Here is a 24,935-nt window from a genome sequence, read left to right as displayed (position 1 = left end):
CAGTTGTTGTGTTGCAGCTGTTTTCCAGGACCATTATTTTGGTCTCACCAAAGCAAGGGGTACGCAAATAGTCCTGTCATCTTGGGTTATTATAGAATAACAACCCTGTTCTCAGCTTTTTAAATAGCGAGAAATCCATTCCCGCTCAGCTCAGCCTTGCCAGCCAAGTCATTTGAGACTCATATGACAGCAAGCACACTCGGAGAAGGTGGTAATTCTCAATTCTCTGCATACATAAATAGTTAAATGTGTCGGAATAATGGGGAGCTGTTGCTGTGCTGGGCGTGTGAGCGTTTCCCTCACCGTGTGGAAATCACAGAACCCTTGCACTCTCTGCACAGTCATACCGTGCAAGGTCACCTGTCACACAGACAATTGCAGGGGTACCCTGCAGGGAGAGTAGCCCACAGACAATTGCAGGGGTACCCTGCAGAGAGAGTAGCCCTGCATAAATGTCTCCTTCCCAGTCAGCCTCACTCCCCCAGTCTTCCCGTGTGCAATGGGAAACTCCTAAGGAGACAGAGGGGATGCTTATACACCTGCAATCCACTGCCCATGTGAAACGGTCAGCTCTGCGGGGAGTGTGGTTTGAGGTGTGGAGCTGGTGCAGTGTGCTCTGAGATGACCAGAGAAGATCCACTTCAGTGCCCTTTGCTCTCACTGGGACTTGTTTAAAGGCACAGCTGAAACGGCACGTGTGATTATCGTTGTTTAATGACTTGGTAATGGCTTGGGCTCAGTTCATTTGACAGAAGACTTGAAGAGAGAGATCTCTTTTCCCTTTCCTGAGACAGTCATTCACACTTCTAACGAGGATTTACCTCTGTTAGGCCCTGCTGAACAGTTTAACAGTCATCCTGTCCTGAAAACCGGTCCCTTTTCATTTTTGCCAAACTGAAACTTTTGATGGTGCCAGCATGCCCAATACATTGAAAGTTGACATTTTGCACTTTTAGGATGCTAAAGGTGCTTTAACAGTCTGATTAACAGAGACTTAAAGGAGATGTGGAGGAGGAAAGCTCTGAGACACACCATCTTAGGCAGCCAGATTGAATCAGAAAGCCGTTTAAATAATCACACCATTTCCTCTGCAGAAGCAATTTGAATAGTACATCAGAAAAATATTGTGCTTTGATCATCTCAGCTTAATGCACCAAAGTGTATGTGGTATACTAAGAGTACTGCCGTCGTTAAGCTGAGAGGCCACATGGAGGGAAGTGACAAGCTGAGGCGAACGCAAGAGAGGCTCTGAAGTGACTTGTGACGTGTCCCCAGATGTTGTCTTGCTAATGCCCTTAAGGGATGACTTCAGTATTAATGCGAATTATGTTTACTTCACAGTGGTTTAATCCTGCAGCAGTCTTCTGAATTAGAGCATCAGACACACTTGGGTAAGGTGTTCTGTGTGATAAGTACTGTGACCATCTACGCTACTGTACATACACTGCAGAATTTAAAGAGCCATGGATGATTTTCATTATCTATTTGGAAGGATGACAAAATGATGCATTAGAAATTATTAAGAAATTAATTGGTCTCACGTGGTGGATTTTGAGTAAAATGACAGAAACAATCAAGCATAGTGTTTTCCAGGATGGTTGTACAGCTGAAAGGCCTGAGGGTTATGGCTGCAGAAAGCAAATGAGAAACTGTTTTTTTCACCCATGTGGAAGGTCTATGTGCACCTCAGCTGCTCCAGTAAAAGTCAAATGTACAGATTTCAGTATAGAAAGGGTACGATTCTGACATGGTAAATTCCTAGAAACTGCTAAGCAAATGCAGTCAAGTTGTAAAACCAACATTTTTACAATGCTGCTTGTACTCCTGTTCATACATTCAGCTCAAAAGGCACTGTTGGTTGTGTGAACCGAATGTGCAACGCTGATGTGAATTATAATCGTTGCTTAGCCATTACGATTGAGTCTACCATGGAGAGCAGATGATATTTCATACTAGATTTGGCATTTGAACCATCTGAGCCCTGGGAGACTATATTTACAGGTCAAAGATTTGGAGTATAAAATGTGGTGAGTTTTACAGCACCTCATGCACTAGCGTTCACTGCTGTGACCTGGGGTTCAGGTCTCTCGCCTCTCCTACTGTCTGTCAGAGGCAACCCTGCCTGACTGAAGCACACAACAAGCCTGTCTGCCCTTTTCCATACATGGGACTTTTGGAGCCAAACTCTTCCTCATTCTTCATGTGCTGGCCTCATTGTTATGATCTTAATCATTGCAATGAAATAATCTTATGTTTGCATACAAGCAAACACACAAATCAGGCCAAGGTCAGTACTTACAGTAGTAGGACATGCATATTTATGTGTTCATGCATCAAAGCCTCAATAGAACTTGTTTTATAGGGACAAGTACTTCCTTCTTAGCAAATGTAGATGTTTCTACAGTATAAACATTTGAAGCTGAAGTATAAACGTATGGGGCTGAATGGAAATGCACAACAACTTCAAATGTTTATTTAACACTCTGAGAGAATCAATAACCCTCTTAAAATCATGGAGCTCCTGCCTGAAGAATTGATTTTAAAGGAACAACTTCTGTCAAACATGGCTTTGAGTGGTAGATAGATTTTCATACTGAACTGCTGGGAGATGGAAGACGGCTTTCACCATGCAATCAGGCAACCATTATGTGACATCTCTGGATTTTAAAATGGTCTTCCACGACCTTGATATTACTAATCCACCAGTGGGTTACATCTGTACTTTGGTTCCCGTTGGTGCAGACGGCATGTATAGCATATTTAAAATTGTAATTGTTCTTAATTGACAGTCATAGAATCTTGTAACATTACAGATTAGATTACCTGATTCGACAGTTTGTTTTTTGCATGCTATGCACTGAAGACATTACCAAGCAACATACAATGGCATGTGATGAGGGCTCAGCCAATAGAAATCCACTTGTTCCTGCTGCATATGGATGCTTCTAATTACATTATTTCAGCAGACGCCTTTAACACGCAAGGAAGCATGTATAAGACTTGAGAGGGGGGAAGTGACCCAGAAAGGAGACATATTGTTCATGACAGCAAAAAGAAAAAGAGCTCCACACTGCAGTGTATCTGACCATTAATGTATCTATCTGCAGCTGTGTCTTTGAAAGAAGGATGGGGCTTGATCATTTTGTGTTTGATCATTTTTTTCACTGTACAGCAAGCAGCCTCCATAGAAGGGCTCGTGTGAAGGGCTCTTAGGGAGTTTTATGTATTGACATATGAACAGTAGAGGAAGGGGGTTGGGAGGGAAGCACACTCACACCATGCAGTGTATACTGTATGAGGCTGAGCATTACAGACTTCATAAAGGTGTGATTTTCAGCCTCCATTTAAGCTACAATAAGATCTATATGAAAGGTTGCTTTTTTAGGTGCTAAAAATATTGACTTTGATTCCTTCTTGGAAGACAAGACTACACTGGATAGGGCTCGTAGTAAGAGTTTGACAATATTAGGGCCAGGATCTTCTGGTATTGTGTTGAGAGAGACTCAGGCGGTGGTGTCAGCGGCTGTGGGAGCCCTTTTTCTCTGTTGATGGTGTTGTGCTTATAATGGCTGACTCAGTTCGTTTTCTGCAGTGAGACAATCGCACCCCATTGTTTCCTGTGGCAGTGGTATTCATCACTAGCTGGCTGTAAAATGGCTTTAATCTGTAATCTGTACTGATTTCCAGCATCTCAAGGGAGCGTCTACAGCCTTTTCTTCTCAACCACAGATGTTTATTAACCTTGGGTGAGGAAAAGTTACTTTTGTTCCTGACAAAGCGTTGAGCTCATTTGTGTATTTACATGGACCCTGAGGCTCATCTCTCTGATAGATTTTTGGCTTTTGCCTCCCATGTGGAGGTCCATTAGGGAGAAGGGGATTATTTTGTTCAGTTTTTCTGTGACAGTCAGCGAGGTCTGAGGTTTATGTGAGCACGTTTCTTGAAGTGCAGTGTCTCTTTCCTCTCGTAGAGCGCTGTCCACTCGGGACTATTTTGCACCATGTTCTCTCCCTGGGCTCTTAGGTAGGTTTTATTAGATCTTCTATACTAATATGTATTAGATCAGCTCTCTGATCATTCACAGGGGATGCATTTGAATTTTAGCAGAATACAATGAAAAATCTCGCATGAATTGATGAGAACGAAATGGCTGGATTATCCCGGGACTTTACAATGTGTATACGTTGTGTGTTTATGGTGTGATTTCAAGGTGTGGTATAAATGGCTGTAGAGGCTGAGTCCAGGAGCATTTTGTGCCTTTCATCTCCCAGCATGCCGTTCCCCAGTGTTTCAGTGTCTGTGCCCACAGTCAGGATTACTGAAATGGCAGTACACCTGTGCCTCCAGGAAACTCCCATTTCTCAGCAAGAGGAAAAACAACCGAGTTTTCCAGTCTCCGACAGTGGGTTTTAAGTTCTGTGTTTTCTCTGCTCTTACCGCTGATTTCACTCTTCTTAATGAGAGCTTTCAAAAACTGATTTAATAATGTACGGATATATAGGCACATGGATAAACAAAAGTGCATTCCTCCTCTCTGTACAGTTACTGGATTTACACTGGTAACTGTAGTTTTGCTAGTTAAAAAGTAGAGTACTCTTGGATGGTTTATTAACCCAATTTCATATCGGACCATAGCAGGTTCAGGTTTGAAAGACTCATGTACTGTATAACACTACCCAAAGGGCCATGCGATGATCTCATCTCAGCACGCAGCGTTGTAATTCTCCCCATGTGTATACGTCCACAAGTTTGTATTTAATGAAGGACACAGCACTGGGTTGAATGTGTGTCAGCCCTGAAGCACTTTGCCTTGGAAGGGTGTGTGTGTGTGTGTGTGTGTGAGAGAGTGTGTGTGTGGTGAGCTTGAGGGAGGAGTGAAAAGGGAGGAGGAGAGGGGGAGCACGGTATAGCGGAGTCCATTAGCATCTGTTGTGTTGCCGCGCTGGAGGTGCTTGAGGATAAGCAGCGTGCGCTGTCGGCTCGGCTCACAGACAAGGTGGATGCTGCTGTAGAGCTGTCCCTCAGCACCCTGCTCATACTCGCCTCGCAGATAGGCACACGCAAATAGGTCAGAGAGCAGCTGCCACAGCACAGCACACACAGGAAAAGGGCTTTGCTTCCCTCCATTTCGGTCTTGCCGGACGGGAACAGTGTCCTGAGAAGAGCAGTGGGTGAGTGCTGGAAACTGGCAGGGAGAGAGGCTGGGGGAGATGAAGAGACAGAGGGAGGGAGAGGAAGGGGTCCATGGTGCCTGCTGACCAGAAGGGTCAAGCTGGCCGCTGTGTAGGGAACTCTGGGGTAATGTAAATATATGTTGACATTGCATTATGTTCAGTTAATCATAGCACATTTTCTGTGTTTTCATTCTGACACGGGGATGTGTTGTGTTATACATAGTAATGATCGGTAATGATGTATTTTTTACCTCTTTGTCTGGTTAAATTAATTACTGTTGTAGTGAATTCATATTATGTAGTATTTGTGTTTCAAGAATTTTATTTCAGGAGTTTAAATTAACTTTTCAGTTTGTCAGTGATGTTTCCTTTCATCACAAGTCATATTGTCTCCTGTACTTTAGTTAAGCTTATGTAATTGGGCTGTAATTTAGTTAAATTTGTATGGTATGCATGGGGTACCTGCATAGGGTGCTGGAAATATAATTTCTGTGTGTTGTTAAGCCTCCCCTTCACATTGAAGCTGTTCATTTATTGTTCTGCATATATTGTTGAGCATACATCTCATCTTTTACCATGTAAGGAAGATTATATTTATGTCTGGTGTAAGTGAACCACAGGAAAGCCCTGCACTATATTTCATTTTACCAGGAAGTTAATATTTTGGAGGATTGGATTAGTTGATTTGTTAATACTAATTAATATCCTTTGCTTGCACGCAAGGGAGGAACGGGTAAAAAAAATGCCTTCAGGATTTGCAATCATGTTAATGTATCCAAATGCATCTTTACAGTGTTCTTGTCAAAGCTATTTTGTACATCCTCTTTGAACACAGCCATTTCCATTGGCTTGTCTGAAATACAGTGCCTATTTCATGCTGAAACAGAAGCAGCAGGAGAGACTTTATTTCTCAGTCAGTGCTTGTACCTTGGTGATATATATTAGGGCTTACAAGCAAGGTTGTGTAGAATGGCTAATAGTGCTTTAGTGAGGTCTTTCGTACAACTACTGCCTCTTTTTCTGAGAGTATACAAAAGCCAATAGGTCTGCAAAAGATGGAAACTCAGCAGTACAAAATATACCCAACTCTTTAATAATTCACAAAGATTGTTTTCCCCATTAGAGTGTCTTTTGATCAAAACTTTATGTACATTGATTGCTTTCCTGTTCTGGAAAAGGGTAAATGAACCTTGTGGACTAATGTACTCCCTAATGTGTTGTGATTTTGCCCTGAGCTGACTCAGAAGCTGTCTACTGCAAGATAACCTTTCTCTCACATGCTAACAGTCTGCACAGCTGGCCTGAAATTCATTCAGGCCCTGAATATATCCACTTCTGGAATAAAACCGTGACCATTTTTGTTTTCTCGAGTCTTGGGATTAATTCCTCACTTCACCGAGAGCTGGATCAGTTAAATGAGATGTAGAGGCGGAAACCGTTTCCCCTCTGTGGAGAAGCGCATCCTCAATTAGTGCTAATTCAGCACAGAAGCTCAAGGGCTCTCTGGTGAGCCTGGCGCAGGTGGTCTCCTGAATCACAGGGGGTTTGTGTTGTCACTCTGGGATGCAGTTGCACAGGGTAAATTGTTTAAGCTGTTTATCTCTCCTCCCTAGGAACATTGATATATTGACATTTGACCTTTTGTCTTTCCAGAGTACAGTCGATTTGAAGCCAAAATCCATGACCTACGGGAGCAGATGATGAACAGTAGCATCAGTTCTGGATCTGGGTCGTTACGGACCAGTCAGAAGAGATCGCTGTATGTAAGGTAAGACCCCAACCATAAAGAGATCCCCATAGGTCGGGATACACCCCTCCATAAAGAGATCCCTGCAGGTTAGGTAAGACCCACTCTAATGTAAACAAATCTCTGCAATAAATACATCCAGATTTGTCTGGTAAAACCCAAGCCATAAGGAGCTTGCCATAGACATTCTTTTACATCAGGAAAGACCCCTGATGTAAAAGATCCTCATACCTAAAGTAAGACACCTCTCAAATGTACATCCACCCGTGCCTCATTTTTTATTCAGCTGTAACTGTCAAACGGCATATACCCTGTGTAAGTGAAGACCTCTCTGTTACCGAGCACTCATGTCACTTTTAGGGACATGGAGCTGGAGCCAATCAGTAGGTTAATTTGTATCAGAAACCTGCATCTTACTCAAGGTGTGTCATCCTTAGTGAAGTCAGTTTATCCGTGTACAGGTTACCTGAAATTAATCACTTCATTGGAGTGAATGCGTATGCATGTAAACAATCCAAATACAATTCTTTCTGATAGCATGGCACCAATTTCCTCTAGCTTAGAGTATCATCAGCATTTGCGAATACCATTATAAAATCAGCAGTGCTATTGTCCTACAGTAATTAGAAAGTAGTCTGTTTTAGCTTGAAGTAACACATCATTAGTCTCCCATCAAAAACAAGAAGTAAGCATTGAACTGCAGGTGTTCAGACTTTTTCTTGATAAGAAGAGGAAGGCTTTACTGTGTGCAGTGTACATTGTGTGCAGTGTACATTGCTCTTAGCCCCATGTGTTGTAGCAAAAATCTCTGTGAGCCCATAGTGGAATCCTCACTGGCATATTCAGAAGACTGTGCCGGCAAATGGACAGGGAAAGGGAAGGGACACCCATCTGTCTCCTCCCTCATTCACCCTGACAATTTTACTGCCACAGTATTTTTTTCTGCTTTTGAAAATTTATTTTTATGGCCTTTTGTTTATAGATCAGATGAAATTTGCAGAATCATCAGTGAGCTTTGCTGCACTTTTGACCTGTCTGGACTTTTGTTAAGCCTCTCATTTCTTTTGTCTGCCATTTTATTTGAGGTCCCATTAGAATTTTTGTGATATGTTACCTCCCTAAATATCTGTATTCTTTGTGGCATCCTCATTTCTTGCATGTTAAACAAATAAGGTAAGCAGGGGCAAATAATAAATGAAAAGGTCAGAAGAAATCACTAGTGAATGAGGGTGTGCGAAATTCAGCACGAGTGATATCTGTGCTTACCCACTCCTACTGGGTGATGTAGTGTGCAACTCTAACATTGTTCTGGTCAGCTAACATTGGTTGTGCCTTGCTTGCTACTCTGCTGCAATAGCTACCAGCCACTGAATTGGCCCAGCAGCTCAAGTAAGGCCCAGGGATAGCAGCCATCAAAGAACTTAACCTAAGAATACTGGTTTTAAGGTCATACTAAAAAAATCTTTTACCCACCCACTAATCAATGGAAAGGCAAACCTTTATCTAACAGCCAGAATTGTTCTCCTCCTTTTCAGTTTTCGAACACTCCATAAAACACTAGGTTCTTACCAGCCATCATTGGCTGAGTCCAGTCGCATTTTGGATTGATCTGTGTGGCATTTTCAGCAGAACTGTAGTGCCATGGAGGGGTCAGTGGCCTCTGGCTGCCGCACTCAGCTTGTAATCTTGTTGTTCCTGGAAGACCAGAACTGTCCTGAGGACACTGCAGCCAGCTCATTTCATCCCTCATGCTGAGCTGCCTCACAGGTTGCACACATTTCACATTTTCCCCTCATTTCATTCCACATTCCCTCCATTTCATTCTAGGCTCTCCTGATTTCATTCCATATTCCCCTCATTTCATTCTGTGTTTGCTTCATTTCTCTCTATAGTCTCCTAATTTCATTCAGCATTCTCCTCATGTCATTCTGTATATCCCTCATTTCATTCCACATCTCCTTCATTTCATTCTAGACTCTCCTCGTTTCTTTGCCTCTTGTGACACCGGTCTGTAGCGCAGCTAAAATCTCAACTCTCCCACAGCGTCTCCACAAAAGCGCGAGCATTTGGACAGAAGTGCTGGGGCTGCAGTGTTCACTCTCGCCCTTCAGCAGAATGCCAAACACAGTACTTGCACTTGTTACAGTTGTGCGGTGTGAGAAAGCAGACCTGATAATGAGCAGCTATTGGAACTAAATACAGTCAGCTGAAATCCCTGCAAATACTGCTCCTGCGTTTCGCAGTTGAGTATTTCAAGTGAGTGAAGAATATCCGTGGGCGAAGGTTTGTACCCTGAAAGTTCTAAGCTTAAACTAGTTTGTCTGGGACATGAGATTTGTGAGCTGTAAAATGTCTACCTGCATGCATTAGAGGAAACTGATTCTACAGCTCTTATATATACAAAATGTATAGCTCATAGGAGAAATGGAGCAGTAGGAGCAGATTATGATGATCTGCCTATCTCCCATGTTTGGCATTTTGATGCCCTCTTACCCCAGAGATGTAAAGAATGGCATATTGCAGGGTTACAGGGTATAGGATGAGTCATATCACAACAGTAGTCAACAGCAACAGCATCAAGAAAAATAGGAGGGTGAATTTACACAAGGGAAGAATACCCAACATAGCAATGAATCAGTGCGAGCAGTGTCCTGAGAGCAATAATAGATCTCTTGACCTTTCCAGCTGCGTGTTTCTTATCCGAAGGGATGGCTTTGCAGTGAGGAGTGAGAACAAATCGTGTTAGAATGCAGTCATTATGCAGGAGTTTGCATTGGATGTGCAACACAATGCGCAGTGTAAATAGGAGGTTATTTTCCACTCTGGGGCTCCCATTATGAAAAAGTGCTGTTAGGTTTTGTTTGTTTTTTTTTTTTTTTAAAAGAAGCCCAGCAATGAGTAGACTTGTGATGACATATTTGGAATTCTAAAGCCCTATGGCAGCGGGTAGCATACCCTGAGGATGATGTCGTGTCCTGATTGGGGGGGTGTGATCAGAGTTTCTCTGCTGCAAAGGTGTGATTCCCTGCGTGTGCAGGAATCATGAGAGGGCTTAGTGTTTCATTACACTAGCCTGCGCTTCAGTTGTAAATTACCAACTGGAAACTCTAAAAACAGAACAGAGCCTTCAACACCTTTACTGCAGTCTAGCACAGCAGGGAAAAGATTGGTCACCTGGCTGATTTGACATTGAAATAGAATGAGTTTTTAACACTGGTCAGTCGACTGTGAGGATATCTTTGAAGAGATGGAAGAGGCATTTATTGGCAACATCCAGTTTTAAGAAAAGATTAACATGATCAAATTTGTTGATGACATCTTACTGCAATGCTGTACCCTTGAGACGTCCTTGAGTTCATGTTGGGTTAAAACAGCATCAGTCCATCATTACCACAAACCCATCAGATATGCGCTAATTTAACAAGTTAATTTCACTGTGAGCATAGCCTTCATCTCAGTATGAAACAGTGAGTGTGTTCTAGAAATCCCACCTATCTTAACTTTGCACCAAAGTAGGATGTTCTTACTGTCTCTTGCCTAACAGAGTTATCACAAGAGTCAGTGGATTTTTAAGAGATTTAAACAAAAACTAGCCAGTGAAAACATCTTGGCTTTGAAGTGATGGATACTTGAGAACAAGTATCAGCCATCCAGGTTTTACAGTGACACAAGATAAGATGCTGTCAAAAATGGTTGTGTACACTCCCCCCAAAACCATTTCTGAAAAGTCATATTGTTCAAATATCACTCCTGTCTGAAATGTTTAAGAAACCAAATTTTAGCTGTAATAACCCTGTCTTGTCTAGCTGGTCTGCCTTTATGGTGACCAGGGGATATGTAGAATAAAGTCGCTACATAACGAGTTTTCAGGATCCTTAATTAGATTGTTGAATTTCACATACAGTGGTAGCCTCAGATCTGTAAAATTAGAGATGTGGTATACCATTCTGAAGATTACAAATATCTTCAGTCTGAAAATTTTCAGACATCAGTATGATTTTTTAAAGAATATAAATAATATAATATGAAGTATATTATTATTATTATTATTATTATTATTATTATTCAAGAATAGAATAATATCCTTCCCAAATTTGTCCCAAAGATGGATCCCATTGTAAGCTACAGTGAGTCGAAATATCCTGTGTAGTGAAACTGTTCTTGAATTCACCAGGGTGATTTTGGGTCAGGCTTCCCTCTCGTAGCCCAGAGGGGAATGCTGATTCCAGAGCTGCACTGTGTGCCATGTTAGGTACTCCCATCTAATCTCTGCTCTCATCTTATTCTGGCATGTCTAATTAGGGAAAAAGGGGTGCAACTTCAAAACATAAAAATTCTTTCATTTAAATGGATGCAACTTAGATGTTTTATGCCACTTATTGTGAAGATTTAAACCTTCCCGTAAGAACTTCTAGTTGACATATGACAGTTAAAATGCATTCTGGTGCAACCTGGAAGAAGTAAAATCAGGTTGTGCATCTTCCAGATGAAATAATGAAAGAGCATTTTTGTCACAAGAATTTCATCAGAGATGTTTTCAGAGCCTGGGAAAGACAGCACGTTTTACAATGCAAATTAAAATCACATCAGCTTTAGTCAAAAGCTATGATTATGACATGTTTAAGCATATTTTCAGAAAAACATTTCAACTAACACTTACCCACAAGTTTCATTTTGTACTTATGCTGTGAAAGTCAGTGGCATTGTCAAAAGTGCAACATTTAAAGCAGTGTTAAAGCTAAGGTGAGAGACACTTAGGATACTTACTCTGGATGCTCTGTGCGGCTGTAAAAGATTATGTTTTGTTAACACGAAACATAGTATATACAAAGGTAAAGGTGATTGTTCTTTTTTTAGCATTTTTGCTTAATTTGGAAGTTTGAAAAATATACTTTTACAGAAGTTTAAAGTTTGGCCTCTTTTTTCTCTCAGTCTCCTCAAATGTAGGAACATAGTTTTTATATTATTGATGAAGGAATGGGGACAAGGCAGTGTACAACTTTAGGGGATGTTTGTTACTTCAGCTCCAGTTCTTCCGATGAAATTCACACATCAGTGCCCTACTTTGTGTGTCGGGCAGTCTCTGTGTGGCCAGTTTTTCTCAGCAATATTCCCATCGACCATTCAAAAAAAATCAAGAAGGGAATGTTGTTTTGGATTAATGCAACTCTGTCTGTTTTGGCTTCATACATCTGCGTTTTGCACACAGTTTGGAAAGGCTAATTATTTTGTTTTATATGAACCCAGCATCATTACCTGCTCCTCACTGGAGGCGTTCTCGTGTGTCAAATGATTCTTAAGTTTTCTCTCAATGACTTGTTCCTCTGTGCCTGTCCTGAACAATGTCTCATCCAAGGAATGTGTTTCACAAAATGAGTCAACTACACAAATAAGGATTTTTGAAAGAGAGCATAAGTACTTTCATTAATAGGCATCACCTCTGGCCTTGTGGATGTATTCACGTGTGGCTCTTTGTCAGTGTTCCTCTCACCCTCTCTGATGTGTTGTTCCAGAGCCTTGTTCGACTACGACAAGACGAAGGACTCTGGACTCCCCAGTCAAGGCCTCAACTTCAAATTTGGAGACATCCTGCATGTGGTGAACGCCTCCGACGACGAGTGGTGGCAGGCACGGCAGGTGACCCCAGATGGAGAGGTGGAGGAGATCGGTGTCATTCCTAGCAAGCGGAGGTAGGGTTCCCTTGTACTCCCCCACCACAATTCTGCCTCTACTGTCTTGCTGTGTTTGAGATTCTGTGTTCTTATTAAATGCATTTTAACCATGCCCCTGTTGGGTGGCATGGCCTATAACATGTGGTGAAACTCCCCTCTCTCTGCTCTGAATGTGGATAAACAGTGAAATGGCAGTTTGGCTAACCCCCTTTCATCTTACTCACCCTCAGCTTTACAGCGCCTCCAGTCACGTAAACGTAGTACATTTTTCTCCTCAGCGCTATGTGGGAGAATTGGTGAAGGTCATTCTCTGATTTGATACAGTTTCCTTTTAATGCAATGCAGTGACTGAGTGGCTCATGGAATATTTCATTTGGACTTGGTGGTACTTCCTGTTCTTTATCTCCTACTTGCATTTCTTCATGCCTCACTCAATTATGTATTTGCACAAGATGGATTCTGCTGTCATCTCCAGTTATATCACTCCTGAATTTCACATGACTGCTGTTTGACTTATGATTTAAATATTACTCCTCATTTAAATATCACTCCTCATGCTTTGTTAATGGTACGAAGTCATGATGGCCTGATTTTGAGGAGCTGTATTCACCATCATAAATGTTTGTATTTCTTAATGGTTTTTAGTCCTTGGGATACCTAACCATAAGAGCAAATTAAAACCTTTTCTTACTTGATACTACAAATATCCATCAGTACTTAGTGACATAATTTACTACTTGGCTTTAGATCATAGCTTTTTGAAACCAAACATAGATGCAAATTGTCAAAACTGTCACTTTGCAATTTTGTCCAGTGTTACGCAAATACTGTTAATCCTGGTCATCAGAAGGGAATTAACCTGATGATGCCTTAGTTAGGGGATGGAGTCTTAAATGTAAGCAAATGCGTGGCCTCTGCACCATGACTACGGAGACCGCTGGTGAGTCTTTGCGAGGGCAGCCTCAGCGAGCATGCACATTCTTTAGCTCAGGGCCCTAAATCACTGGTGCTGTGTCCAGTACCCGTCCAAGCTTTGGCCTCTTGACTCTGGCTCCCCTGCCAACTCCGTGCTGAGTGCTAGGAGGGGCAAGGAGCAGGCCTGGACAGCCAACACAGATGACCGCCTCAAACCCTCACATATGAGCTACATCCTGACTGCATTCTCTTCTCTCCTGAGGAACAGACATTCCATCAGTCACATCTGCTGTGTCAGTGATCAGGGCAGAGAGACAGGAAGTTGTGCCCGCATTTGTCACTTGAATGCTTTTTAATGGGCAGGGCAGGTGATTTTTTTTTGGAAATCGCTGACAGTTGGAACATTGTTGTGTAAATCAAGCTGGTCATACTTTGGTTGTAGTTACTTGGTCTATTTTTGTAAACTTGTTAAAAGTTAAGGTGGTTGAAAAATAGTGGGAAAGCCACATTCTGGTCTGGTTTTTTTTCCCATTGCTGATTTTTCACTGTTTTCAGTGGTGACATGTCAATAATAATGAGTGAAGCCCTCATCTTTCAGTGTACCCTTTACACAGACATCTTTACACAGAGTGTCTGTGCCGTTTTTCCCAAGTAGTGGAAGCTCTGTTAACACTTCAGGGGAGCAGATGATATAGTGCCTTTGATAGCTTTTTCCTCTCATGAATTTCTGACTGTACAGATTGCCATCTTGTTCCCCGATCTTGTCTCATTTCCTGATGAATCAGGGGTCAGGACCACTCTCTGTTTTTTTAATTTCCCTAACACAACACACCCTCATGTTTAAACTTTTAGTACATATGGTTTCAGTCCACTGCTATTCCTGTAAGAAAAAAGCTCATTTGAAAGCAGTCTCCTTCATGAAAACTATATGCCAAGATATGTATCCTTTAATGGACAAAGCTGCAGGTTTTAAAGACAGGCAAGATTTCAGATTTCCTGATGTTAACAGTAATTTGGTCTTGATTGAGAAGTGTTTCAACCCCTGATATTGAGGTCTTTTCCCTTCCCTATATATGTTTTTGTATGACAGAGAGAGAAATAGATATTTAAATTATGTGGATTTTTTTCTTTTTTCAAAAAGTTTTCTGGGAAGGTAGCAGAAATAACTTTCTGTATAAAAATGGAAATTATGCGTCTTATCCATTTCCGCTGGAGAAATAGATTCCCCTCAGATGACGTTAAAATATTTAACGCTGCTTCTCATGTTGCCTTTTTGAATTGCTCATCACAATCCAAACCCCAGTTCACCACTTGGTGTCATGTTTCCTTTATTCAAGATTATGAAGTGGTTCAATAATGCGTAGCTTCTTTGAAACCATGGACTGTGGGTTTAGATCATTAAAGTAAATGAAAATTGTCCACTCTTTAGAGAAACCTAATTATGTGCACCACTTGTCTCATAACACTAGCAACATTGCTGTTAAAGACCACATTCAACTTGAGGGATGGAGTAACACCTTCATTATCAAAATATTCAGCATAGTGAAATTCTATGAGCTTACATAACTGCTGTTGCTCTTACTAGAGATATATAAATAAAATGTAAACAGTATTGAGTGACTGATGGCAAAATTGGTTTTCCAAATGTATTAAAAAGCTCTGGGGTAGAAAATGAAAAAGCTTCACTTGTAACATTGGTCCCAAGGTTGAGTGCTGTCCAGCTTTACTCTTTACTGTAACATTTTCACTGCCGCTCACTTTCCTGCTGCACCTACATTGGTCTTTACTTCCTCCTGCTCTCACCCAGCAGAGCGGTGATTGAAAGACGATAATTGACTTCTCACTTTTCTCTGAGGGTGGTTTTCGCAGCCTCCTCTTGCAATAACAGTGTTAGGTCTGACTGCTAAGGCACAGCAGGGTGGAGATTGCACTGTTATTTTGTGCCTGCTATGTTGGGCATTGTTAAGAGGCAGAAGCTCTTAAAAATATTTCTTTGTGTCAAATCAATTTCGAAGACCTTGATGTACCTTTATCGCTTACGTGTCTAATTTGTAGGTCGTAGATATGTGGTTTCAAGGCTGCGTTCTGATGCTGTTGCTGTGTGCTTCACTAGGTGAAATTATTTTTTCACAGAAAAACGCTAATTGGTTTTTGCCCACAAAATTATTTTTGAAGGCAGATAGATACAGAAAAATTTCAGTAAAACTTGTGACTAATTAATCCTTCCTGCAGTTGTAAAGGTGTTTCTCATTTGTCTTGTAAATGATGCTTGTATTTGATCAGGTCCTTTCCATACTACTTGAGTGAAATCTTGCAATAGTCTTGTGGTATGTATAATAATGACCAAGTAACTGTCAAGATAAATGAGATCACATGAGATGGTATCATTCATGTGGTTCAGATTTCATGGATTCACCATGCATTTGGTCATTCTGAATGTAACTGTGTTGTGTTTGGAAATGCTTATTGTGCTAATGAAATAGTTAAGGAGGAAAGCAACCGCTCTTTGTAGTCTTGATGTGAACAACCATGGCTGTGTTCAGTCTAGCAGGGGTTGTTTGCCATCTTTACCTGTGTCCTCCTATAAACCTTCATCTGGTTTCTATAGAAGGCAAAGAGACCTTTATAAACTGTGGCCAACCTCAAAATATTAATGATTTTTTCACTCACACCATTCAGCTTGAGAAGAGCTGAAATGAAGTATCAAATGTAGCTCTGAAACTTCCTGACATTCTAACAAACATCAAGCCAGAGTACTCCTTTACAGCATGTCTCTTGATAAGGTATAATGACTCTCCTGACCATATTGGGGAAATGAGGTGGATGGCATACCATTAAGGGACTATCTAAGAAAGGAGCTCATTTATAATGTTATAATTTATAATGTTATATATGTTTTATATGGTGATTTTACCTTTAAAAACTTTTGAATTAAGTGGTCCCTTTCTCATTTCTCCCTTTACCATTTTTCACAAATGGCATTAATGAGTGGCCATGCTAGGCAAAAAATGCATCCTAAAACAAATTCACTAGGTACTAAAATGCTGTGAAGGTAAAATCGGTAGAAATAACAAATCCATTGAAGATTGATTTTATCAATTATCATAGACTGGCTACCAAAACAGTGTTAATTGATAACATAACTTAGAATTTAAAAGTCTTAAATTCACTCTGAAATGTGTGTATCCTAAAGGTCTTTATAACTGATATAATAAAATGCAATGAGTGACTTCTGAACTGCTAGAAAATGTTCTCTCCTTGTGATGATTAGAAAGACCATCTGCAAGACTCTTTACCTTTATAGATGAGCACATGATGTTTCAAAGTCAGCAGACCATTAGAGTTGATAATGTAGTTCTGTCTACTATCGGCCGTGGCCCCTTCCCCTCCCTAGCATAATTTCCACTTTACATAGTGACAGGGATGGAACTGGAGTTCAAATCCATATTGGCCTATCACTCAAAATAGACCAATCCTTTTAGAGCATAACTGTGTTAAAACATTAAATCAATGGCCCATGAAAGTAGCTTCTTTTAACGCCGTGCCCTGTCTTTGCTTCAGGGTGGAGAAGAAAGAAAGAGCCAGGTTAAAGACTGTCAAATTCAATTCCAAGTCTCGAGACAAAGGGGTGAGTATCACAGCACTCTTGCTGTAAGTCCATGCTTTTTTACAATATAACTAATTTATCTTTATTGACAGGGTATAGGCTGTGTGTGTTCCTGTAAGACCTTAAGATAAGTAGGAGTTCAAGATGAGGCCTACTGTACAATTTGATTAGTAAAAATAAATCTTTTGGTTGGTAGCAGAAAATTGTATTTGGAAAAAGTTGACTTCTGAAGTTTCTCTCCAGAGACTGGCAGACATCCAACAATTATGCTCATACCTGCAGAGCAATGCATTTTGGCTCTGAAAGGTGTCATGTTTTTCTTTTATTTTGAAATGCTTTTGTGAAGGCTGAAAAACAAGTGTATTAATTTTAAGTCTGAATTTCAAGATAAATGCAGCCCAAATTATGTTCAAATGTGGTTGACATTCTGCCAGTCTGAAAATACAGGTTTGAGGTAGGGGCTGTCATACTCAGAATGTGCCTTAATATCTAATCGAGTAATGATTGATGTGCCTCTTGATGCCACCAGCATTCATGCCAGGACTGACAGTTTTGTGTTGTGGTGAAAATAGGTGTGGTTTTATATAAGTTGGGAACACCATTTTTCTGTTGTGAGAGTATTAGAAAATTACACCTTGCTCTTAGTCTTGACACCTCTAATTTAACCAGTTTCTCAGTTCTCAGAGGTCTGTGAGATCAAAGCTACTTTTATATGCTGAATATTAACAAATGAAGTACAAAAAACCTGTTACATGAATGTTTACTCTTTGTACTTAGTTTGAAAATGTATGTTTTTGACTGATTAGGGTCTTTAATTTCACTGCTGCTGTTATTGTGATACCTTGATTTTAGAAAGTAATGCTACCCAGGAATGAGGCAAAAATAATTGCCAATTATAATAGCTGCAAGTGTAAACTCATTTTTTTTCCTCCTCTCAAAATGCTTGGTATCCAGCAGTGTACAATAGTAGGTGGTGCACTGTTGCTGTTTCAGCACTATGGCCGTATTAAATGTACTAATCTGTGATACTGTGCCTTCTGTGTGAGAAGCTAGTTAACAGCATGTTCTGATGACTTTCAAGTTATTGCAACAGTGTTCCTACACAACAAGCACTTTCCTGACTGAATTAACCGCATAAAGACTTCATGTCCAAACCTGAACTGTGTTAGAGCTGTCCGCTGCGTGTCCTAACACAGCACCAAAACAGTGCATGAACTATTGAGTGGAAAACAAAGGACAAGTACGCTTGCCATTGATGTCAAACTGCTTTCTGCTCACACCACCACTGTCCCTTTAGCTTTAAGACCTCTGTTTCAGTAGTGCATGCTTGTCCACATTCTGTTCCTCTCCCCGTGTGTTCTCTGCACCCTGTAAGTTGTTTCCGATCCTAAATCTTAGTTTCCAACTGAAGTGAGTGACAGGCCAGGGTAGGTCTGAATTTTCCATTCCTCTTCGTTGCTGCTTCATCCCACCGTGGGTAATCTTCCACAGTGTGAAGTGCATGAGTCTTGACAGCTGCAGCATTTGGGAACAGAATTGCTGATGAAATTGTAATGTGGCTTTCAGACAGTCTTTTAACTTAGCCTTATAACTTGTGAAAGTAGGTGAAACATATATATATATATATATATATATATATATATATATATATATATATGTTTGTGCGCGCCCACATGCATGCCAGTGTGCATGCATGTGTACATGCAGTGTCTGTATTTATTCATTCCTCTGATTAAATATGAACAAAAATGATATAAGATTAGAAGTATATTTAATGAATATTATTTCTGCTAAAAAGTTTGTTCATGGGTATGTTTACTTCCGAAAAAACAAGGGTTGCATTTATTCACACCCCAGAATTGCTCCGAGTCCTTCAAATTTTCTCTTTTTTTCTTTTTCATTTAAGGGCTACTTTTGATGGTTTGAATCACAAGTGTTCAGTGTTCTGGAGGTTGAGGTGACCAGTGGAGAAATTATAGGACATATACAGTATTTTGTGCTCAGTTAACCATTTTTGGAGAGTTGAATCAGACTTGATTTGGATCATTGTCATCCTGAAATCAGGATTTTGGTCAAAATGTGTTTGTACATGTTAAAGATCATGACTCCATCTTAACATCACCTCTGGGTGCATAACCAAAAACATAATAGACCCCTGCCAGATTTTGCTGTAGGTCTCTTCCCTATCGCATATTCAAGTGGCCTTTTTTATTTACTTTCAGAACAGGCTTCATCCTTGCATTTCAATCGTGAGTGTAACATTAATGCAGGCCACATTGAATGGCACTTTTTGAAACTTTGTACTGCATGCTCAAGATGCCATAATGTTTTGAAGGCCTTTAACTGTTGCCTTTGGATTTACAGGTGCACCCAAGGTGTGCTTGTCTCACGGTCGATGACAGCAGCATAAACTTGCTGTCTCTTCATAGCAAGGCTGTCACTGTGCCAGTAGCCTTAAATTTATTAATAATGTGCACTACAATGAAAAGGGGTAGCTTCAGTGGTAGATGTAATGAAGTCATTGATAGCAATCTTCACAATCTTCAAAAATAGCAATCTAGCAAAACTTATGGCAATCTGTGACCGTTTGCCTGCCTCGATCAGAGAGCTGTATGACCTTAACACTGATAATGCATGCTTCTGTGCATTACCTCTTTTGTGCCCGATGGAAACAAGAAGCCTGCAGATTCCTATAGTTTCAGAAGCTTCCAAAAAGAAAAATGTTGATCTAAATATGTATTTGTAGGATTTTTTTTTTCAAAAAGGTGTGAATAAATTTGACTCCCATGTTTTACCCCTTTGTGAACAACATCAATTTGCTGTCGGCGCAATTAAGTTTCAAGTCTAACATTTTAAACATTTTACGAAGGAAAAAAATCCATTTTTTTCTGTTGTATTATATTTTTTTCCCTGATTAATCAAGGCTATGCATAAATATGGAGGGAACTGTATATACACATATATATAAACACACATGCATGGAAACAGCTATAGCTATTCATATATATGTATTTGTATGTATGTATATACAGTATATAGAGAGAGAGAAACACACTGACTATAACAGACTGACTCATAACAAGGTGCTTTTTAAAACAGATTTCCATAGAAGTGCATTAGTCCCCATATACATACCTGGACTATTTTATTTGCCAGAAAAGCTTCAGCTGATGCCAGTGTTATCAAAACCATTTCTCTTGTGCATTCATAGAACACTCGTGCTTTTTAGAGGGTCTGTTTCCTCTGCCTCAGTACATGAGGTCAGTGCAACAAAAACAGTAAACAACATGAGATTGCAGATTCAGTCTTGACCTCTAGTGATAAAACACTGTTACTACACCCTCACAATACAGACGGATAAACATGCGGACACACAGTACATAGAGTCAAGTGCAAATACCCTCAGGCTAAAGGACATAAATCGGTTTGTTGAATATGTGCTTTTAAAATCTCCTTTTCCAAAATAAAATCATATAAAGTGTTTCCTGCTGGAGAGATGCCTCCATGCATATTAATATGGATGAGGATTTAGCCTTAACAAGTCTGAATGCGTACAGCCATTACATTCAGGGTAATCTGACACACAGTGTGTGAATATTATTAATCTAGTCCTGCCTCTGTTTCTTGTCCAGCATTGAAATTTGAAGAAAGCAGAGGCAGCAATGGAAAGTTATGCCGTTGAAAATAAGACATACATAAACAATAAGGAGTGAAAAATGGATTACTGCCTTGTGCAAATTTAACTGGGACCTGGCATGGAAATCCCTTTCTGTATCCCTTTTGTGTGTAGAGAGATGTATGGCACCCTTGTTTGTAGCTCCCTTTGGTCTAGTGAAGCTAGTGTTCTCACTAACTTCTCTCCTTTAACCCCCTACACTTCTGCTTTGTCCATCTGTCCATCATCTCATCTCAGCTTTGGTAGTTTTTCCTATTATTTCTTTTGTAAGGTTGGCTTATTATTGCACTGGAACCGATATCCATTTCACATGTGGAACTGACTTTGTTGTCACTGTTGTGATGACGAATTAATTCTGTTTGTTAAAAATAACTAAATTGATTTGCAGTACTGTAGCAATTTTGAATGTTTCTGAATGTTGGTTGGCTTCAAATGATCGGGTAGCACGTATTGGGCAAGGCAGCCCCTGCCTGAGCTCTTGTGATACCTTCCCTACCATTGATGGCCACAAAGTCAGTTTCCAGGAGGTCTTTGAGGTGGGGCTTTTGTTCACATCAGCATTAGACACATCCCTCTTCCCCCTTTTTGTTTTGCCCTTCCTTCTCTTCCTCAGCAGTCATTCAATGACAAGCGTAAAAAGAACCTCTTTTCCCGAAAATTCCCTTTCTACAAGAACAAGGACCAGAGCGAGCAGGAAACGAGCGATCTCGATCGTAAGTAGCTGGGAGAAATGGACGGACAGTCACCAGTAGGTCAGGGCAGCCTCTCGTGCAGGAGGAGCTAGGTACCGACGGACATAGCTGCCGCCACCAGCCCTGCAGCAGGCACTGGAAGGAGCTCCTCTTAGAGTCATACAGAATGAGGCTCCACGTGGCCCGAGTTCCATCAGAATCAGTGACATCAAATTCACTCTCTCCAGTCCCTGGGTATCCCAGTGCAGGGAGCTCCGCCCATGCCAGGGACAGTCTCTGTGCCTCATGCCTGCTGCAGCTGTGCAGTTGTGTCCGGCGGTAGAATCCCTTGTCATGTTCCAGTAACAATTGTTCTTTTGTGGTTGTTTCTCTTGTTTGCGTGCTCTCTGCTGACTGCTCCACAGGAGATCCCAGGCGACATGGGATCAAAAGGCCTGAGTAAGTCATTCTCTCAACAGTCATCCTCGGCCACACCCCCTCTGCTCCACCCCCACCTTTTCCATCATCTGTTTGGAACTTATTTTTACCACTTTGGTTTCATCCAGCATCGTTATCCATCAAGTGTTTTTTTTTTGGTATTCTTATTTAAAATATCAGGATGTTCCTCCCATGTGCCATGTGCCACCATCTGAAGCAGGAAACCGCACAGTCTGTACACAGCAGCTTGCTTCTCTGGGCTTCGCCTCCCCGCTCCTGCTCAGCACTCTATCACACTGATGGAAAGCTAGGCCCTCTTTGTCTATTCAGCCCATAGGAAGCCTGAAGCAAATGGAAGGCCCCTGCTGGAGCCGCAGACACTGTGTTCAAACCTCACGCTGCAGCTGTGTTCTAATGGGACACTGCAGTAAGAGAAGGAGTTACAATGCATCCTTCCTCACAGAGGGACAAATGCACTCACCGATGCCATAACTGTTGGATACCTTTTTTTCACGGTCAGGATATATTATAGCAGAGCTTTGCTGGGAAATAATTGGTTACTGTTGTTGTGCTATTCTCTCAGTTTGTGCATTGTGTAAGCCTATGGCACAGATGCCCCACATCTTTGTTCTCACAGACGCTGGGTCTTTTAGAAAAACATACCTAACATACCAAAATTTCACAAAGCAGTGTCATTACATTTATCTTTCAGAAGAAAAGGTATCGTATGAATAGCCAAAAGCTAAATATATTTCTTCAGTAGAGAGAAAGTTATTGTTTCTAGGAAATATTCAGGACCATATTTGGATCAAATATGGTCTGAAGTGTTTTGACTACCAATGTCTACTGAGTGCATTGTCCTGGCAATACCCAGAAAGTGTTGCTATGCTGCCTGTTATGGCTCAGATAAAATTCAAAACTCTGGTTTTAGCCTACCAACCAGTAACAATAATGGCTCCTACTATCAAACCATACACTCCATACCAGACCAATCTACTTCACTACCTCTGGTGTCCTAGTCAGCCATTCTTCTAAGGATCACTCATCTGAGTCATGGCCATTTTCTGCTACGGCCACCAAGTGGTGGAATAAGCTCACCATAGTAGTCAGGACAGCAGGGCCAGTATCAGTCTTCTGGCAGAGATTTAAAACCCGCCTGTTCAGTCTGGACTCCCCATACACTCTGCCCCATGCAAACACTATGCTAAAGGCTTAGTGGCAGTATATACTTTTCCAGTGGCAAAAGCTCAATTTTAAACTATTTGTAGTAGTATAAGCATATAGCCGTATAAGCTTGGTAACAGGAAAATTGTGGTAGTAGTGTATGTTTGTGTATGTGCTCCTTTTGTGGCAATGTATCCCACAATTGCACTATATTTCATGTAGGATGCTAATGATTCAATATGTCTGCAGCTATTTGGCTAACCGTAATGAACGCACTTTTTGTAAAGTGTTCTGGATAAGAGCATCTCCCAAAAGAATAAGTGCGTAAATGTTCATCTGTCATCATTACCCTGTGAGGAAAGATGGTGTTCCCTGCCCTCTCAGTGCCTGTAGGCAGAGGTGTACACAATGGTGGCTGTGTTAAGACCCTGGAGAGGCTGGAAGACCGCTTCATCCAAAGGGGTTGTGCAGTTCACCTATACCTCTCCAACCTCACTGGTCACACACCCCTCTATACTTGCACACCCATCCCATGCACACCTGGATGTGATGTCACATTGGAAAGGCCGTATCACCACAATGCATTGAAAACTGGATCATTAAGCATGCTTCATTTGACTACTTATTACATTACTGTTTAGTTGTTACTGAAACTCATTGAAGTAATACTTAGTATTTGCTTCAAATTAGGCAATTGTTCCAATAATATAATTGGAGTGAATAAATTATAAATACATTAATATGGAATAAACACTCAATTTGACAATATGTTTGACCACAGCCAAACAATATGAAAGTTCCTATTATTGCAGTGTTTTTTTTTAAGGCCTTTTTAACAGTGTACATTTTCATAAGTTTTCATGTCTTTTAGTCAAGTTGAGGACCATTGTAATGTTTAAAATTCTGTAACTTTGGATGGCCACACTGCTGAGAAGCAGCCCATCTGGTACAGATACTTACTTACTGCCATCTCCTGTTTTTTTCCTCTGATCTGATTACTTTGTAGTGAACACTGTTTTTTTTCCTTCCATTGTGTACATCAACTGAGATAGAAATGTATCAGTGTTTGTGTTGGTGCTTACATTCACTTTGTTATAATTTCAGAGCATGTAACCTCTAATGCCAGCGATAGTGAAAGTAGTTACCGTAAGTCTGTGTTCCCTTTTGTTTTCCTCCACCTTTTCCTTCGCATTTGTCATTGCTTCATTTACCGCACTCCATTTTCCGCCTGTAATCGTCCTCTGTGCTGGATTGTCAGCACTAAGACATTCAGATCATTACATGGGCAGGCATACAGGACTCACAGCTGATTTTGGGATCAGTTCAAGTCTCTTCATTGATATTCAAGGAGAATGTTTTTATGTGATTTTGCTGAAAGCAGTCCCTGGTCTGAGCTCCCTAATGCTCCGCCTTATAAAGTGCCCACTGCACGATCTCAGTCTCATGCCGAATGAACGTGTGCAGCTCTCACAAACACTAAGCCAAGTGCTGAATAGCTGTCACAGCTCCCCACACCCCACTGTCTGCAAGTGGAATCTCACACACCAGAGAATAATTCCTACAGCTATAGCATTTGATGCAATCAAGGGGAAAGACAAAGAAAAACTCAATTTTTTTGAAACAATGCAGTTCCAGTTTTAAATTGGACAGCTCCCCACCCTTTGTAATTGCAAAAGAATGCAAATTATTTCAATGATAGTCCTACAAATAACACATTTCCTCCCAGAAACAAATAGCTTTAATCCATTGCACTGGATTATTATAGATTACAATAGTAATATTTACACTGTTACCATTTGCCAAAAAATAGAATCCCACACAAGACAAAATACACTTGCTGGGACCAATTTCCTCAAAATCAGCTGAAATTG

General features: G+C 40.8%; 1 protein-coding gene across 17 annotated transcripts in view; it reads left to right on the top strand.

The window, feature by feature from the left end:
- dlg1 (discs, large homolog 1 (Drosophila)) overlaps window positions 1–24,935 on the top strand; it is a 170,112-nt gene that overhangs the window by 140,149 nt on the left and 5,028 nt on the right. For 11 of the 17 annotated variants that reach the window (XM_036517197.1, XM_036517189.1, XM_036517252.1 and 8 more), the window contains 5 exons: window positions 6,828–6,942; window positions 12,435–12,611; window positions 17,070–17,136; window positions 21,888–21,921; window positions 24,169–24,210. In XM_036517197.1, the coding sequence (XP_036373090.1) occupies window positions 6,828–6,942; window positions 12,435–12,611; window positions 17,070–17,136; window positions 21,888–21,921; window positions 24,169–24,210 (435 nt within the window). Of the gene's footprint in view, window positions 1–4,882; window positions 5,172–6,827; window positions 6,943–12,434; window positions 12,612–17,069; window positions 17,137–21,404; window positions 21,505–21,887; window positions 21,922–24,168; window positions 24,211–24,935 lie in introns of those variants that run through there. The other 6 variants (XM_036517316.1, XM_036517307.1, XM_036517327.1 and 3 more) reach the window with 3 other exon arrangements.

The sequence above is a fragment of the Megalops cyprinoides genome, chromosome 2 (assembly GCF_013368585.1).
Source record: "Megalops cyprinoides isolate fMegCyp1 chromosome 2, fMegCyp1.pri, whole genome shotgun sequence".
NCBI lineage: Eukaryota > Metazoa > Chordata > Actinopteri > Elopiformes > Megalopidae > Megalops > Megalops cyprinoides.
The sequence above is the reverse complement of the archived record's forward strand: the minus strand, read 5'-3'. Positions and strand labels throughout refer to the sequence as shown.